This window comes from Notothenia coriiceps, unplaced genomic scaffold (genome assembly GCF_000735185.1).
Source record: "Notothenia coriiceps isolate Sejong01 unplaced genomic scaffold, NC01 NC01_scaffold00004582, whole genome shotgun sequence".
NCBI classification, from domain to species: Eukaryota; Metazoa; Chordata; class Actinopteri; order Perciformes; family Nototheniidae; genus Notothenia; species Notothenia coriiceps.
In genome coordinates this window covers 69,374-87,858 of record NW_011337283.1, presented here as the reverse complement: position 1 = coordinate 87,858, position 18,485 = coordinate 69,374, and the positions used below count along the sequence as shown (strand labels likewise).

The 18,485-nt window shown below is 40.8% G+C and overlaps 1 protein-coding gene across 1 annotated transcript in view; it reads right to left on the bottom strand.

Moving 5' to 3' along the window:
* Positions 1 to 18,485, bottom strand: part of aopep (aminopeptidase O (putative)) — a 29,630-nt gene that overhangs the window by 5,729 nt on the left and 5,416 nt on the right. Inside the window, exons 7-8 of the mRNA XM_010767704.1 lie at positions 4,189 to 4,402; positions 2,960 to 3,066 (exon numbers count right to left, since the gene is read on the bottom strand). Of these exons, the coding sequence (XP_010766006.1) occupies positions 2,960 to 3,066; positions 4,189 to 4,402 (321 nt within the window). The remainder of the gene's footprint in view (positions 1 to 2,959; positions 3,067 to 4,188; positions 4,403 to 18,485) is intronic.

Here is an 18,485-nt window from a genome sequence, read left to right as displayed (position 1 = left end):
TGTGTGTGTGTGTGTGTGTGTGTGTGTGTGTGTGTGTGTGTGTGTGTGTGTGTGTGTGTGTGTGTGGAGCCATGCATACACCTTGGTGTGTCTGGCAGAGAAAGAGCAGAAAGAAATCAGGAGCTGTAACTGACAGAACTTAATGTAAAACGTACACACACACGCACACACACACACACACACACACACACACACAGGTTTATAGCTCCGCCAGCCATATCCTGACAAATTACACTGGGCCGACTGTGGAAACCGGATAAGGTAGAGCAGTGGTCCCAGCAGCCTAGTGAATCAGCAGGGAGAATGGCGTCTGGCCCAGGCTGCCCTAAATATAACTCATCTGAAATGGACTGATAAACACTGGGCACAGGGGCCCCTGCTGGATCAGGGGGTGTCGATTGTGACCCACTGAACTTGTAAAAGCACAATCTGCCATTTAGCCTTTATGTGTGTGTTTTTATGTGTATACTGGTGGGGTTTAGCATATCTCTCTGTTCATCCCATTGCACTCTTTCCCTTCACCAGGTCCTCTCTGACATATCTGTGCATTGTGACAACCGGTTTGTGGTTAATGTCATTTATATTATGTTTGCCCAGTTATAATGCTAAGCAATAAGTGGAGCTACATTATGACCTGGAAATACAAGCTGTATAACCCTCATCAAAAAGCAGCAGGTATTTTCCAAACTTTGAAATAAACCAAGATGTTTAAAAAACCTTGAAATGCCTCTTGAGTTTAACTAAGATTCAAGTCTTGGAGACATGGTTGAGAGTCATAATGTTTCTCATCATTTCATTGTTCAAGAATGGTATGCAATGCGTCAGACTGAATCAGTCATTTCATGCTTCAGTATTAGTATTAGTATTATTCAGTATTGTATCATGGAAATACAATTGGGTAACATTTTAGTTTACAGGTCTGTCATTTCTTGGTCATTTGTTGAGGGGGTTCATGGAAATATGTATGTAAAATGTAGTACTAAATATTATTTATAAGAAGAATCTCATTCATTTGTTTCTGGCAACTTTATTCTTCATATCTGTTGAATTGTATGCTTCCTTGTAGGCACATAACTTTTGCACATTAAGCTGACCTGCTGTCCACTTAAAGAAGCACTACGTAACTCAGCAATTTCCCTTTAAGTTTTACCAAATGATATAGTTCTTTCCATGAAACTAATTGGAATTTATTCTGAAATTACCAACCTGTATCATATCCCATTTTACCCAAGCCAAGGTCATATTGATGATCTAAAAGTGTTCATAGCATTTTCAGAGTAAAAACCTGTAACTGAGTGAAGCATTCAACAAATGAAGGCTCATTCATGTTATTCTGAAACACAGGGTTGCACAACACAATGCAGTTGTAGCTCAGTGCACTTATGTTCCATCAGAAAAACATGCCAAAGCAAAAGAGAACAAAAACAGTAGTGCATTCCTGTAGTGCATTTTTTCAAATGTCTTCAGAACCAGTGTAAACCTCATCTACATTACAATGGTGAATTCCACTGCACACTTGAGCAACTTACTTAGTCTTTTCAATACTAATGTGTTTCTGTGTAAGTTAATCCGTCAACATATATGTCTTTGTTTGTGCATGTGTTGTTTACATTTTTCCGATGTGAGTTTAGCGTTGTTGACTTAACCTCGTCAGGTGCAGAGAAACCTAACCCTGATCCTCCTAATCACCCGTGTGTCTGCCTCATAAAGGAACACCCTGAAAGACCCCTAGACAGACACAGCTTTCTACTGCTTATTTAACCCTTTCATTCACACAGCTTCCTGTTTCAAGATCTAATCACAGTGTCACAATAGATCATTCTACTATGTTTAACCCTACCAAATGTATAACTTCATCATTCACAACATACAGTACATTGGAGGTAGTCAACATGTCAGTATGGACACTGAGGTACATATTTCCAAACAGTCACCGATGAATAGCTGAGACCTTTATAAACCCATGAGGACAGTCCTTTAAAGCAACAAATGACTTAAATCACTATAACTAATACATTACATGTTAGACGCTTTTATCCAAAGCGACTTACATAATCAATACTGTGGGCAATCCCCACAGGAGCAATTTGGGGTGAAGTGTCTTGCCCAGGGACACAACGACATGCTGACTGCAGTGGGGTTTGAACCTGTGCTCCCCTGATCCCAACACCAACGCACTCTTCCACTGCGCCACAAGCCTCCTGTAATACTGAATATTTCCCTAAATTAAATTAAACTCTTAACACTATCAAAGTGTTTCCATTGTGTGATGACAACATGTTATTAGTGAAGTGACATAGTTAGAACTTAGTGCCAAGCAGAAGTGCCATGGAATCAATAACACATCGATTTGCTGTCACGCTCTGCATGGTCTCTTACAAGCGTGAATGTCAATAGCGCACTATGCAACAAGTGTAATCTCCAGTGAAGAGGCTTTTTTTGTTCCGAGGAACAGTTACAATATGAAAGGCAAATGCTAACACTTGCGTTTTGACCCTTAAACGGTTAACTGAAGGCTGGGGCTTAAAATGATAATCCGCTGATGACACTACGATTCCACCCTGGATAAAACTAACTGGGTGTGGGTCCCACATTGTCAGGATCAGATGAAGAGTTAGTATGTGAGCTTGTGTGCCACACCTGTACCCCTGGAATGCATTTACCTCACGCTCACGTGTGTCTGCACGTGCAGATAGTTACACTGACTGCAGTGAGAGGATGTTGCCACATCTGAACTCGTTGAACCAAGGGTGCTTGAGTGAGTCTCTTTTGAAACTTGGATCAAACTAACAGTGTGGAAGACTATCAGCAGTGAGCATTTGGGGTCAACTTCAAGTCTGCATCAAGTATAGTTTTTGTATGTGCTCATACACAGTTTTCATGGAGCCATTTATTTTACAGTGGCAACTACAATATGATAATAAAAACAGATGTACTGGACAAAAGAACACACACTTACCTGAGGATTTGAAGTGCCTCGTCTGAGTTCTGCAACTCATCAGAGAGCCGTCTCCACCTCAGCAGAGCCTTCAAGTCAGACTGTTCTGCTGTCTCTTGTGAGGGGAGCTGAGGGGTGAGATATGGAACATTTAAAATATGTGTTAATTTAGAGAAAAGACATCAGAGAAGGAAAACCTAAATATGATGATTGTATCAGCAACAAAAAATAACAAAAGCACACACTGTACCTCTGCCACTGTTTCTTATTAATGTTGGCAGTTCTAATTAAATCTATTTCTTCCGAGCTAAACGCACATCATAAAGGTGAAATGGTTAAACAGCAGAGACACAAGAAAAACATTTGTGTAACTCTAGATGGTGTGGGAAAGCAGGTAGGAGGATTAGATCCCGGATCAGAGATGAAGTAAGTGTTGCAAGCAAAAGATTTATACCCATGCTCTGACCTCGCCCTGTTTTTTCCCTTTTTATTTCATAAGTATCCCAAATCGACTTTATTAAGCACTTATTAAAAGGATATCTGAGGCATCATCTTTAATTGTATCTATGATCTGCATTTTTTTGAGGAGTAGATAGCAGTAGTTCTTTTAAAAAAACGTAAATGGTTCAGCTTTCTCCTTTGACGTTAGTCGGAACAAAGTTTGAGTTTGATGGTTTATTTCGTAGTTGGCCCAGGAACTAGTTCACCCTTTTGTTTAGTTTGGCCAACTTCTCTGACCTTGAGTGTGCTTTATTGCATAGAGACTTGGGTTGGTGTCTGAAACTGTTTCCCTGTTTGTCTGGTGGATTGTTTTTACAAGGGTAATGTAATGGCCAACTCTACATAAAGTGTACTCTAACCACAACAGTAACATTGTAAAATCCAAGCACATATGTTGTGGAAATGGGAGATTGAATGTTGCACTTTACCAGTAGTATTAATCTGCTGGATACTATGTTATAATGGTAATTTTAGACAACAAAGAGAAATAAATGAACTACACAACCTAAAAAACTATTTCAATAATCATTAAGATAATGGTTTAATTTCTAATGAGAGTGTTATGCGTTTTAGCTTCTTTGAATTAGCCAAAAGCAAACTGGGCTTCTTCAGCTGGCTTAACTTGTGGATTTGGAAGCTTACTGTATATTGCAAAAAAGTGTTTGTTTTCAGTGAGTGACAGCCTAAAACTGTTATTTTAAAAAGTGGCTGTAGTAAACTACAATGATTGGGCACTGATTGTTCAGTACTTTTTGAGCTTGGGCCCAGATAATGTCCTCCAGGTAGGTGGCAAAGCCCTCGCTGATCCATTCCTCAGTCCAGTCTCGTGCTCCGATAACCAGGCCAAACCAGGAGTGGGCGATCTCATGGCAAATTCTGGACCCACACAGGGACAGGCTCTTCTCTTCAGTACCAGGACTCCCAGCGCACAACACACTCTGGGAAAGGAAAATGATATGGGGGCTGGGGAAGACAAATGACAAAGTACAAGATGAATGAGAGAGATAAAATCAGGAATAAATTATAAAGGGAAGGAAACAATGAGAAATGAGAGAAGGAGTGAAGGGATAAAAAATGGAACAAGTATTAGACGATGGGAGGATATTTTAAAAATTATAATCAAGTATGCTCAGGGAGTAAGAGACAGACAAGAACATAAAGAAGGGACAAAAAGAGATTGCGGTAGTGATACAGTATACCTTGTTCCCTCACAAACAGACCAAAGAGTTACTGAGGTTATGTTACACACCTATGATTACAGAAATGGTTGCCTGAACACGCCATGAACAATAAGACAAACCCAAGTAGTATGGGAGTCACTCACCCCTTCCTTCATCTTCTGACATATTATTAGCAAAGGGCAGCTTACTCATCAAATGTTCTTGCCAAACATAACCGTCCTGTGCAAACATCAAGCAAGAACACCATGTTCCCTGGACTAACAATGAAGGGTAAAATCAAATAAATAAAAATAGCAATTCTGAGAAGTTTTGCCCAAATGTTTTAGATTTAACAAAACAGACAAGGTTGTTTCAATATAGCTTCCACTCCTCCTGTTTCACTTTGTTTCTAAACATGACTTTAAGGGACTGCTGCCAATATTACCTTTAAAAACAAGTTTAACATTTTTTTTTTAAATAAAGGATGATTATAAACCATATATATATCCTAATTTAAGACCTTCTTGGACATGGAAACGAAAAGCATTGAGAACAAAGCTGGATATAGGAGTTCCTGTGCACGGAAAACTCTAAGGGTCTGTAATTATTGACTGTAATTACTGACTGATTTATTGAGCAATCAAGTTAATAGATATTTTCCTCGCTCTTTTCCCACAAGGAAATAAAACATATGGTTATAGTAATGATAACATTTTAGATAAAGTGTACTTGAAGTTTATATGAATAAAGGCAGCAGTGTTTGCATCTGGGCGCTCTTTAAAACCGATAATAAACTATGTGCAACATTTACAAACCAAATACACTAAATAGTCTTTGTGAAAAAAAAAATGGGCTAGTTATGCTTCTATAAAAATATAACATTAACAGTGAGTGTGCATGTGTAACTCAACAATTTAAAAGCCTCAATAATTAAGATAAATAGCAATATAATTGTTAGCAGATTTAAGTTTATAAATACTATTTTATATACATGAGGGTTTCCCATAATGTCTATTTGAGATAAATGATAAAAAAAAAAGGCTTAGTAAAGAAACTTCAACAATTGATTTATGCATGAAGTAAAGTATTTATTATTGTCTTTTGCACATTCTCTCGCTGCAAATGAAAGCTTTTCATAAAGCCAAACCCTACAAAGTGCTACGCATGTAAGCAAGTGGTTTTTTTTTGCAGAAAAAAACTGGAAGGTTATAAGTCTGCAATGCAAGATGTGCAGACTTTGTGCTGTCCTGATATCGGAGCCGATTCCAACATATTTGAGCCGGTAGCAAACAGGTGTTTTTCCTTAGAGGGGTACCTGGGCTACTCGCAGTGAAGGACTAGCAAGGGATTTGCGAGCAATGTCCTTGATGTAGTAAGGGCCTGATCCATTCACAGCACAGTAGACCAGTTCCAATGTCTTGAAGTGGATTAAGGCAGCCACCGTTAGCCAGTAAAGGAAGCGGTGTATTGTGTGAGAACTGAGGTTTAGGTTGCACTTGCAGGTACTGTAGACCAACCAGGAGAGAGCTGCAGAAGTCAAGAGGCTCAACTTTATGTGACTTTTAACCATGTGACAGCGCTGGAGGAACAGGACCATTAGGAGTGCTCTGTCAAAGCCAAGGTCATGCCTGAAGACTTTTCTGGAGCATTCTTTACTTGTCTTATGTAACCCGCTCTGGGCGCCCTGAGGGGCTTAGGGCCAACTGTGCGTGAGAGGCAGGCTGTTCTTCAATAGAAGAATTGGTGAGGGGTCACAGAGGTGCTAATGAATGGTCTCTCTCTCTTTCTCCTGGCCCATTTAACAACACCGGATTCTCTAGGGTTCTTTTCAAACTCTCAAGATCTTAAGTGTCCTCGACGCTATTGACCTGACATTTCTGAGAGAATTTATGGCAAACTGCAGGTCCTGACTGAAAAGTAATCGTCAAGGGTCATACCACCCTACTACTGTGTCAAATATTTTTAAGATGCCCCTGTACTGCAGAAGAAAGGTCTTCATCTATCCATCTCTTTCAGTCAGAAAGAGATGGATAGAAGTGTTTCGGTCGAAAAGTCATAAAGAGGGATTGTACAAACTGCTGAAACACAGAAGCAAGAATAACTTCACCTGTTGGAGTAACATACAACTACAACAGCCATAATAATCCTACATATAGCTGCTATTGATGAATTATAGTAAGCTATTAAAGGAACTGCTCTCGTAAAAGGAAAATATTAGCATCTTAAAACAACAGAGGAGTTCTTTTCATTCCTTGTGATAACCTAATTATGGGGTCAATTATAAAGGAAAACAGTAAGTAAAGACATAGGTTAGGCCAGGCCTGTTAGATAGTCTATTTTGGAGGAAAACTAAATCGGATATCTGAGCAGCACAAACACTCTTTATTTCCCTGAGGATAGTTTTATCAGATAGAAAGCAGGCTATTGCCTACAGTTACTTAGGAGCATGTCAACATTATACAAAAGGGTGTTATGGGCATCATTTCCGAAACAGCATCTCAAAGCTAATCCCATGTTTTTTTTACTGATTACGCAAACAAAAGCTCTCACTGGAGCAGGAGATGCTAACATTAGCCTTGTGAGTTTCTTTGCAGCCTAATCTGATCCCCACACAATTGGATAAGCGCGCCTTTGTTGTCAGTTCAGGCAGTGCGTTATATTCATGCGTCTGTGTGTGAGTGAGAGTGAGTGAGTGTGAAACACAAAGACAGCCTTTCAGAGACGCTGCCTGCACATGCTCCTCTGAGGGATGCGGAATCCATCACTACAGTGACAAATAGTGTCATCCCACCATGGTGGGACGAATAACAACAGCATCTTTCACATTCACGGATACACTAACTGACATTAGTTGACATCAGGGACCTGTCAAGTATACATGGTTGAAAACACTTTCAAACACATTCATGCATATGGAGCACCTGCACATGCACAGCTTTCATCTTCAGTGTAGCTCTGAATCTGCTGTTTGATTAAATGTGTGTCACCAATTACAAATCAACAGTTTCTGTTATATTTTCAACGAAATAATTGAACCTTTATTTGTAAGCATAATACTATTGTGCTTCTAAATGATTTGTTTTGCAAGTATGCAAATGTGGTCAACAAATCAAATGAGTAACTACATCTGCTTATAACCCCCAAAATTACAATCAATCAAGCATTAAGTCTCAAAATGTGCACGTACTCTGTCATCATACAACTTCCGTCCCTCTACGTCTTTGCATCACACCATACACAACATTTTGAGATTTTTCTTGCGCTGCTAACAACCCAAATTGTAAGATGGGTATACTCAATATTGATTGTCTTGTTCTTCCATTTTGTTTGCATTTGTTTCGGGATTTATCTTGAGGGTCAATAGTAATTAAACAACACATTCAGAAGCCTTTGTCAGAAATAACATAAGAGGATATTTAATATATAATTACACAGCAAAAAACTCATTTTAAGTTTGTAGACTCTAAAGGAAGTTGCCATCCACTTCCAATAGTTCCCCTTTACTTCCATTACAGATTTCTCCGCAAATCATGATGATCAAGTATTTATAACAAAAAGGTCTATTCAAAGACATGTTACATTTGAAATATATCAAGGATAACTATGAGATGTGATAAAGACCCCAATCAGGGTTACTAATCGTTGTATGATGATTGCACATTACTTGATGTTAAATCATGGCTTGTACGATTCAAATCTGTCTGCATTGAATTCAAATTAGTTGGTCCTGTATCACATCTGTTTTGATGTTTCTAATCGCTGTTTGTTTTTAATTGGCCGCTACAGTAGTTGTACAAATAATTACCCTTCCTGTTTCATAAAGATGTACTCTCTACTTTTCTCTGCTTAGTTATGTTCTTCTGAATAATACATAAAATAAATTGAGCTACAGTTCTTGAGATGTAATTGGATGACAAACATACATCTTTGTCTCAACTGTTAATTACATTTCTTCTTCTTGATTGCTTTCACGTTTTAAGTTGTAAGGCTTGGAGAAAACAATGCAACAACATGCTTTTTAAATAAATGCACCAACGCTCACACTCGTACACTTGCAGACGAAGATTTAAATATCTAAAGGCTTTCAAACAATGCTATGAAATCATATCCAGAAGATGATTACCAAACTGATTACGATGAAATGATGCCTGCATATAGAAAAACAGGCAAAGACCTTGGGTGACCTTCCTGATGGAGGTGCCCCATTGGGTCGACAACCTCCCAATTCTGAGTCACCAAGGGTGACTTGGCCCCGAGCTTCAGAGGTGTGAAACAGGGCAAGTCGGAGAAACAGATTGCAATAGCATTTCACTCCTCCATCTCTCCATCCATTATTCATCCCTCCATCCATCGTTCCCGGCTGTAGGCCATTTTTTCCCCAGCGGGACACTGCCATGCATAATGCAGCAGGGCCCTATCATAGTCCTGTAATTGACATCCCTAGCCCATCTAAGCTCCTAGCTGGGACACGAGTAAAACAGCCCCACGAGACCGGGGACGAGAACAAGATGATGAGAGATGAGTGTGCAGTGTAGGTGTAAATGAGAGCGTGTGAATACGAAATACAAAAAAAACACAAAGACAAATATTTTCCAATAACATGACAAGAGAGAGAAGAGGGAATTTAGAAAGAGAATTTAAGATATCCGATATAGGCAGAGAGTAAAAAGAAAGAGAACAGAAAGAGAGAGAGGGAGGGAGAATACTAGTCTGCGTTTTTCTCTTTCCCAAAGTGCAACGTCAAATCCCTGGTGTGATAACAGTTGAACTGCAGAACCAGTGCTGGTAAAGTTACACATATTGTTTGTTTGCGTGATTCTGTAAGGGTATGCAGTTATTGGCACACTTTTAAGACACAATGACAGACAGGTAAGAAGATGGACAAACGCCACACCAAACACAACAAACACACAAAGTAAAACTTTGTCAATTATTTTCTATTCTAGCATAGGTAGGAGGTCTGGCATTTTCTAATGTCAGCTTACGGGAAGAGGCTTTGTCTCCTCTCGCTCTCTGTCAGACAGAGTCTGTGGGCTATTCTAAACACAGGAGTCTATTTGACCAAACTCCTACCAGTCTTCGTTCTTTTTTAACATGTCTGACTTCAAATGTCTGGCATTCCAGGCTGGCTGCAGATCAGCTCTCTGCTCCCAGACGGGGCCCCACAGGGCCAGGCCAAATGCCACTCCATGTAGGGCCTGATCACATGAACGAGGGCCAAGCCGGGGCCCCCAGAGAGCCACCCCACCCACATACACTGAATCACATCAGAGCCTGGAAATAAATAGCAGAAAAGATATCAGAGGTCACCAGGAACAAGGAGGCGACTGCTGCTTGAGTGTTGAGAAAATTAAGCTTTGTAGTGGCCCGGCACATTAGAAATAAGTGGCAGGTTTCAAGGTTATGCTCCAGTTTCTAGTTGTTGTCAAGTGCTTAATCTTAAAAGCTCAATCATGCGTACAAAGATAGCTGGCTCTAAGCAGATCAAGTTTTTATCACCCAGACGGGATCCACGTGGGTCATAGCCTGATGAGGTCAAGAGAATTCCTGCATACACACGCACACTCATAACACAGCACCGCCATACACCAGCAGCGAGTCACAGGAACAGACATACAAATCCACACACTCACTCCACATTCTTTCAGCAAATCTACTTTGATTCTGTATCAGCTGGGAAGTGATAACAGATGCCTGGTTCATCTGATCTCTTCACAGTAAAACACAGTCCAGTTTGTTCCAAGTTTAGTACAGAGTCCAAAAACTGATGTCCCCCCTAGAGGAATGTTCAACAGTTTAAACAGTAACCAAATAGGGAGAAATCTTTGATAGTGAAACCACAGGAAACACTGACACCTGCAAGAGGACACATGAACAAGCAATGGGGAAAACTAAGACTGTAGTATTTATCTTTCATTTTTTTAATAGCCACTGCCATGTCAACTTGGATTTAAAACACATTGTTGAAGACTCAGAGTATCAGAGTAAGAGGAGACGACCTACCACGCCGGCAATGGAACACACTAAACCGTCTACGAACTGGGGTCGGTCGCTTCAAAACATCAATGAAGAAGTGGGGCCTGGCAGACAGCGCTGCATGCGAGTGCGGTGACCCTGAACAGACTGCCGAACATATAATAACCACCTGCCCTTTATATAGACCACCCTCGGAAGCCAGCCTCTTCGAAGAAGAGTAAGAGAGTATCATTAATATAACTGTACCGTTTTTTGTAGGTTTCTTTGTACAGTTGTTGCCCTTTTGTGTTTGCAACATTTTCCTTTATTTTTTATACTTAAACAAGTTTGTTTTTATATATATATATATTTTGGCGATACACTTTAAGTGTCAGAAAGGCAGAAATAAGTACATACATATTTGTTTTATTTATCGCAAGTAATATTGTTACTACAATTTTATTGCATACGACAAATCACACATTTTCCTCATATCGAGCAGCCCTAGTGGCAACAAGGAAAGAAAAAAATCAACATATGTGCTGAGTTCTTACCCAAAGACACAAGGTATCACAATCCTATTCCTATAGTGTATTGCATGTTTCACAATCATGGACTGTGTTTCTACTACACAATTGAAAGGGAATAATACAAAGGGGGTGTACACATAGAGTTCATTTGTTAACAACAAGCCCCTGTCAATCAGCAATAGTAGGTGTAAACATTACATTTATGTGACATAACCCACATTCCTGTGTCACTGCAGCTATTTGTATGCTAACCCCATCACTTATCACACTGCACTCAGAACACTCTGGCTTCCACTGCCGCTTTAATGAAAAAGACGAGTCCAATTTAAATCACAGGATTATAATTAAAGACATTTTCTTGCATTTAGGGTAATAGATAGGCCTTTTTTCTCCCTCTGTTATGTAACGTGAGAGAATGAGACAGTGGGGAGATGGAAAGTGGGAGCGCTCAGTACTCCAGGGCTATAGAAGAAGTGTTTGACAGAATGGAAAGATGGATGAAGGTGAGATCGAAGTGAAATCAGCCAGAGAGCAGAGCTGTCCCCAATACAGAGGTTTCAGGCTTCCATCTGGCCGGCCCCTGCCTGTCAGACTAAAACATGCAGCCCATGGTTATAGTGTGGGTTGAAGGTGTTGCATGTAAATAATTCTGCAACAACACACTTACACAATGCCATAATAGATCATCACTAGAAAAAATTTAGACAGGGATTATAATTTGACAAGTACTGTACCAAGGAAAAGAACAATCAACAGGTATTAACCCAAGGAAGAATGCAGCCTGAACAATGTGACTGTGAAGAAGAATGCTAAGCTCCAAGAATTACATACCATGAACTTCAGGGTGCCACTAGAAAAAAAAAAAACGATGCATGTCTGTACGAAATACCATTGCAACAGAAGGTCATTAGGAATTAATTCACTGACCATTATTGTCAATAAATGAAATAATATTTGTTATACTAGACCAAGTTGTCGGATTGACCAACAGATGGAGAGATCGACACTCCCATCCATAGAGCGATGCAGCTGGTTCTGCTAAAACCAGCCTTTTGTAAAAGCCACTGGTAGAGCAGCTTGGAGCACAGCACTCTCCCCAAGGCTAAAAGCAAACCCAGACAGCGGAAGCATTACCACCAAGCATTTTACAGCACTTTGTTTCAAATATCTCATTTTGGCCGGTTCAGCGCAGGGGTCCCACGGACATTAAGCCGTCTGGCTTTGCACAGACAAATGAAATTACCCCCAGCCTCTAGGTTCCACACACAAGCCCCAGGATGCACACCAAGAGCAGGAGCAGCGTCCCCTACGCCATACAATGGACCAATCCATCACACCAGGAAATGGGTCCTGTGGACTCATCTATTAGTTAGTAGAAATGGGTGTGCAGTGACAGGCGTGTCTTTTCACAGCCTCTAATCCAGAATTATGGCACAGTATGTCTGTGTTACTGTTAAAGGTAGAACTATATGCCAGCTGTTGCCAGCAGGTTTACATTGGACGGCTGTTCAAAGCTACGCACCATCATATACGTACCAACGACTAATGACTATCTATAGAATATAGAATATAAAATATATGGCACTGGGGATAAAACAACACTTGGATATATTGAAAAAAAAACGTTTTATTTAAAAAGCTATGTTGTTTTCTGATTGGTACTCTTGTTGAGAAATACTTGCTTTTTAACAATAAAATGTATAAAGTAAACTAGTGTTTTCTTGCGATGTGTGCAGGTAAAGCAGGTAAACCTATCCTGCTGATCGAGAAGGGAAGTTGAGAGGCCCAAGATAACTAGAGAGGAATGTTCCTTCAATAACAAAGGACCTGCTAAACTGGACCCTGCTATCTTCATGAAGAGCACAGAGGAAGGACTGCCCAACAGGAGACAACGAAGCAAGAAGAGACGGATAGTAGCGGCCAACGCTTGTGGGGTTTGGTGTTGTCCCTTGTGTTCAGCACGAGGGGAGACCTGCCTGGGGCTGTAAAGAAAAAGATATAAAGCTCACCTAAACATCTTTACTACTTGCAATCACTTAAAAGTGTGCACAGGCAGGACACTCCCTCTCCTTGTTTTCAGGTGCAGGCAAGCAGAGCTGCCTTTTTAAACTTGCCAGACTCTTTTGTGTGACTAAAAAGAGAGGGAGATCCACTCAAGGTGGAAAGAAAGAAACACCTCAGCCTTGACTATTTGATTAACAGCTATCTACCGTGCCAAAAAATACGACCCCCCACATCATGCCCTCCCTACTCCGAACCCCACAAGTCCCTCCTGAAAGAGCTGGCCTGTGTCGCACACTTCTAGGGTTACTTCATGGATCAAACTGCAGAGGAGAGCAGAAATGCAAGAGATCCCCTGAGACATCTGAAGGAAGAGGTGAGAAGCAGCAGTGGGAGGACTGGGAAAGAAAAGGAGTAAGAAGGAACAGAGAGAAGGTGACGGGACAGGTCAACAAGGATGCAGCAGATCCAATTCTGTCAGTATGCAAAGGGATGGGGAATCATGTGAGGCAAAGGAGTGAGATGCATGTTGGAAGGTTACCAGGTAAGAAAGGTATTTTATGCTAGAAACAAACTAGCAATTAACATACATGTGAGGTCTGAAGACAATAACGTTTTTTTAGCTCTTATTTCATTAAAAGGGGGTGCTGTTTGAAAGCTAGTGTTAAATGTGCCTTCTTACCGCTGCATTAACATGTGGGAATAGCATTCATTTCTACCCTACAGACATTTATGACACAAAATGCCTAAAAAAACGTTCGGTATTTTAAGAGAAATGGTTAGCAGTTATTAAAAGAATATGCCATTTCTTGGTAATGGTCTGAATCTAAAACATGCTGGTCCTGTTAAAGTAAAAAAAAAAGAGCTCAGGTGGTAGACTGAATAGCTCCAGGGCAACAGGGGATTATCCTGCAGGGTGCTAACTCCGCCCTCCAGCCCCCCCGCTTCCTCCCAACAGGGACCAATGGCCAATGTAACTTCCTGCTAGCCCATAAACAAACAATGCAGTCAACTGAAGTCAGGCTGAAAATCCTCCAGTGCCACTTACAGAGGTCAAGAGGTATACACCAGTCATAATTTTTACTTAGTGACTGTGACAGTTATATGGCTGCATAGTTTGGCTCTCCTGCAGAAGGAACAGGCATTTTTACTACTCAATCCTTTTTTTCTCCATTTCTGCGTATCCCCGAGGACAGGTTTGTGTAAAAGGAATAAAAACAAAAGAAGAGAATGAAAAAAGTAATCTCATGGGAAATGATGAGTACAATGTATGTGTTAAAGTATAAAAAACGAAAGCCTGTTTGTGCAATGTGTTCTTGTTATTCTGCCTATTGCAATGAGGCATGTCGAGAGACAAATATGTTAAAGCATGTGTGGGTTTATCATGGCTCGCCATCAAGTAGTTTGGGGCGGGCCTCCCTTCCCTTCCCTTCCCCCTGAAAAACCCCAACAGCAACAACAAAGCTTTACGTGTTGATCTGGCTCAATAACAGCTACAACAAAAGGATAACCCTAACGTCAAAAACATATAACTTACACAATTTGATCATTTTCCCATCAGAGAAAAAAGGCACAGGCAATTACAAATGATCCGTTTAGCATTACCCTGACGTCACACCCTCTCTCTAAATACACATCCATACACCCTTATTTGAACAATACTCGCATTCATACAATCACAAGCACAGGAATCTGCCTGTCTACAGTTAAGCAAAACAAAACCCAACATTACCCGCACTACTAAAAGGCCTGTTTCAACACTTGTGTCATTCCTCAAAAAAAAATGCAGGGAAACCACCGCTCTCTAGGGCTGTCAGACATGTCTTCATTTGGGCACACTGCATACACAGAGATCTCTGATTAGTCCAGCCAGCGCTGTGGGACACACAGACCTCAGCTTCAAAGGGCGAGAGGAAATGCTTTGCCCTTCCTGTCACTCCCAGTCGGAACCAAATGACGTAGTCAAGATGTGATGAGATTACATCCAAATAAAATAAAAATAGTATGAGATAAGGCACATAACAATCAAGGACACAAATGCACATATATACACACAAACACCCTAATCCAGTTCAGGATACACAGGGAGGTCTGACCTAAAAGCTTGGAGCAGATTCACAATATTTACAGCATTCCCATGTCCTACAAGGACACTCAACTTATTTAATCTATTTCCTAAGAGATGTTCTGACTGCGCTCACAGACGACAGCTCTTTTAAACTGCGTTTTGTTTCCTGTATGCCAGACACCTTGATGTCCCTTGTTCTATCAATGTTTAACCATACTGTATTTTATTTTCTCTTCCTTTTCGGCTTCACGGTGACTTACTGTAAAGGTTTTACTAACAGCATGGGCAGAGGACACACAGCAGTGCCTTTACATTCCACTCTCTGAGTCTCTTTTGTCACGGAAACAGAAGAAAAAAAGTATGAGACATAAAGAAAGAAAATCCATTGTCTTGCATATACGCTGATGCCTCTTGCAGGCTTATAACTCACAACGTTTAAAGATGAAGATGATGTTAAAATATAACAGGTTCATTCTCTTATTTGCTGTATAACATAACATGGAATAGGTTTTGAAAAATCCTATGAACTTCTGACAGGCTTTATCCACTGGAAGCTTCATTTGTGTCAGCCTTTGTGTGCGTGAGTGTGTACTGTCTGAGTGTGTACTGTGTGTGTGTGTGTGTGTGTGTGTGTGTGTGTGTGTGTGTGTGTGTGTGTGTGTGTGTGTGTGTGTGTGTGTGTGTGTGTGTGTGTGTGTGTGTGTGAGAATCAGAAAGAACTGTGGGTGCAGTGTATATTGCACAGTCTTGAATGAAGACCTGCCCTTACTTGACTCCTTAATCTTCAGTTTCCTGCCCTCCCCCTCGTATCTCAGAATAAAAACGTCACGCCACTTGAATCCTCCCCTGTTTTGCTTCTGCCCTCCCCTCCCTGTATCACGCTACAACAGCTTCATCCCGGCTTGCCACAGCTCCCTGTCCCATAGCCCCTCAACTCCTGCCGTTTCCACTGGGGCGATGCACAAAAACTGCACTTGGCTTGATCCCAAACACTGGGGCCCACATACCTCCCAATCTCTAGATTAAATAGCACCAGTCTCTGAAGTCCTTCCAGGGGCTAATGGCTTTTGTTGCTGGGAATAATCCACACATCCTCTCCCACATCCTGGGGGTCCGCTGGCCTGTCGTGAACCCCTCCTTTACCCTCTTCATCTCTCTCTCATCTCCATCTCAATCTACGCTTCCATTTTGGTTGACCTCCCGCTTCCTTATAGCACAACCCGGTGATTAAGTGGGGAGGCATGAGGGACCTAACCACCCGGACTGAGGGGAGGAAGCAATGATTTGACATTGAGTTGGGAACCACGCAGAGTTTTATAGGGAGTCAGTGCAGGTGCGGTCTAATGAAGGCCGTAAATCTCTTCACTGTCATCTGCAGCTAACTGCAGTGTAAACAGCCAGGGCGAGAGGGCTGAGTGCCTCTGAGCTATCCTCATAAAGGAAAGAAAACATCCGTCAGGCAACAACCGCAGCAGAACTGTTAACACTTGATGTCTGTTCAAAACAAATACACCGGGAGACAGATTTTCACAAGACGAGAAGAAGATTTTCCATGGATCAAAGAGCACTCTGTAATGTAGTCAAAATAAGTATGCAAAGTTATGAAGTAGGTCCAGAAAGCGACCCTCCTGTCATCTTCTGTTCTTCAAAATATTTCTTATTTAGACTACACATGGCTATAACGTCAGATATTCACACTGAATACATATGCAGGTATGAGGTCATATCCTGGCTGAGACACTTTTCTCCAGGGAGGCCCCAGGGGGAGAGGTGAGAGGCAGACAGAGAGAAAAGGAGACTAGGTTGCAGGCCGCAGACACTGGGACAACATTCATTGACCACCTTAATCATTCTATTTTATCAACACAATTAGAAAAAAGGCTGTCCATTGATGGTTATTTTACTTCAATTTCCAACTTTAACTTCAATGATAAGGCTACCAGCTGGCTTTCAGTCATATCTACAGGCATACCATACTGTATGCCAGATGAAAGTACTATATTGCAGAGAATATATAACTCTAGATTTCCAGAGAAACTGTCGCTATTGTAAAAGGCTGAAGGCCATACTGAAAAGTGATTGACTGAACAAAGAAGTGGAGAGGACAGAGAATGACAGCAAACACAGGGGGCTTGAGGATCTAGGGATATTATTAGGGCAAAGAGAGGAACACAAAGTGAACAAATGATAAGAGACCTAAAGGGTGGAAAATAAGTGACAAAAGTAAGACACTATTGATTTTCAGGATAGAAAGATAACAGAAAACAGGAGTATGGTAATAAAAGTTGGATGGAGAAAATGAGTAAAGGGCAGAGGAGCTATATAAGGAACAAATTAAATACATAATGCTGAATTATTTATAGTGCAAAGGACATTAAATCTGTGCGCCATACCACATGCCCCAAGACCTCCATTACAACAGCACAAACATACATATATAAATACACATAGGTCTAGTGAGAAGCAGAGAGCCTGCAGAATATATGAAATCTGAAAGCTGATAAAAAGAAGATGTTAACACAGCAAAATATTGACTGGCTCACAGAGTCAATGAAACTCAACCCAGAGAAGAGGTCAGCTAGCTCTCTCAACAAGAGGATCATGGCTCAGGGGTTAGGTTGTGGATAAGGGGTCTTTAAAGGTACGAGAAAATAGTTCAAAGAAGGAAGAACCATGGTATTTTTGAAGGAAGGGGTCCAGAAAGGATAGTGTACAGGAAACTTGACGGAGAGTTTCAATGATATGGCTAAAATCTTAAAAAATGTGAGCAAGTTAAGAGATGTGGTGGAAATGTGTTAAAGGGAGAGAGCTGTTTGGAATGGAAAAAGGGATGAAGGGAAGAAAGAGGAGGTGAGTTTTGGAACAGGATATATAAAGCGAGCATTAGCGTTTTTGGAAATGAATGAAAGAAGTGGGACAGAGTATAAAAACAAAAGAAAAGGAGAGGGTTAATGATGGTAAAGTGTAAGACGACTGGGAAATGGTATGGGGAAATGTTTTAGACGCCTGGTGAAGAGGCTGAAGACTCCTTAGTCTGACAACTTCTATGTGTTTACTTTTTGTCTGGTTTTTATCTAGTACTTGATGAGTATTTTAATGTTAAAAATGTTCAATAGTGTCAACATTTTGTCACACACTCACAATGTTAACATCATTTTATAAGCACCAGAGACATGCTTATACGAATTCATGCTAGACATCTAGGCCAGTGTTAAAAGCTAATGTGTTGGCGAAAAAAGAGATGACAAGTGACTGGAGAGAGTTGAGAGGGAGTTAGACTCCTGAAGTTAGTAAAACATTCCAATGTGGAAGATCTCCATGCAAAAGATTGA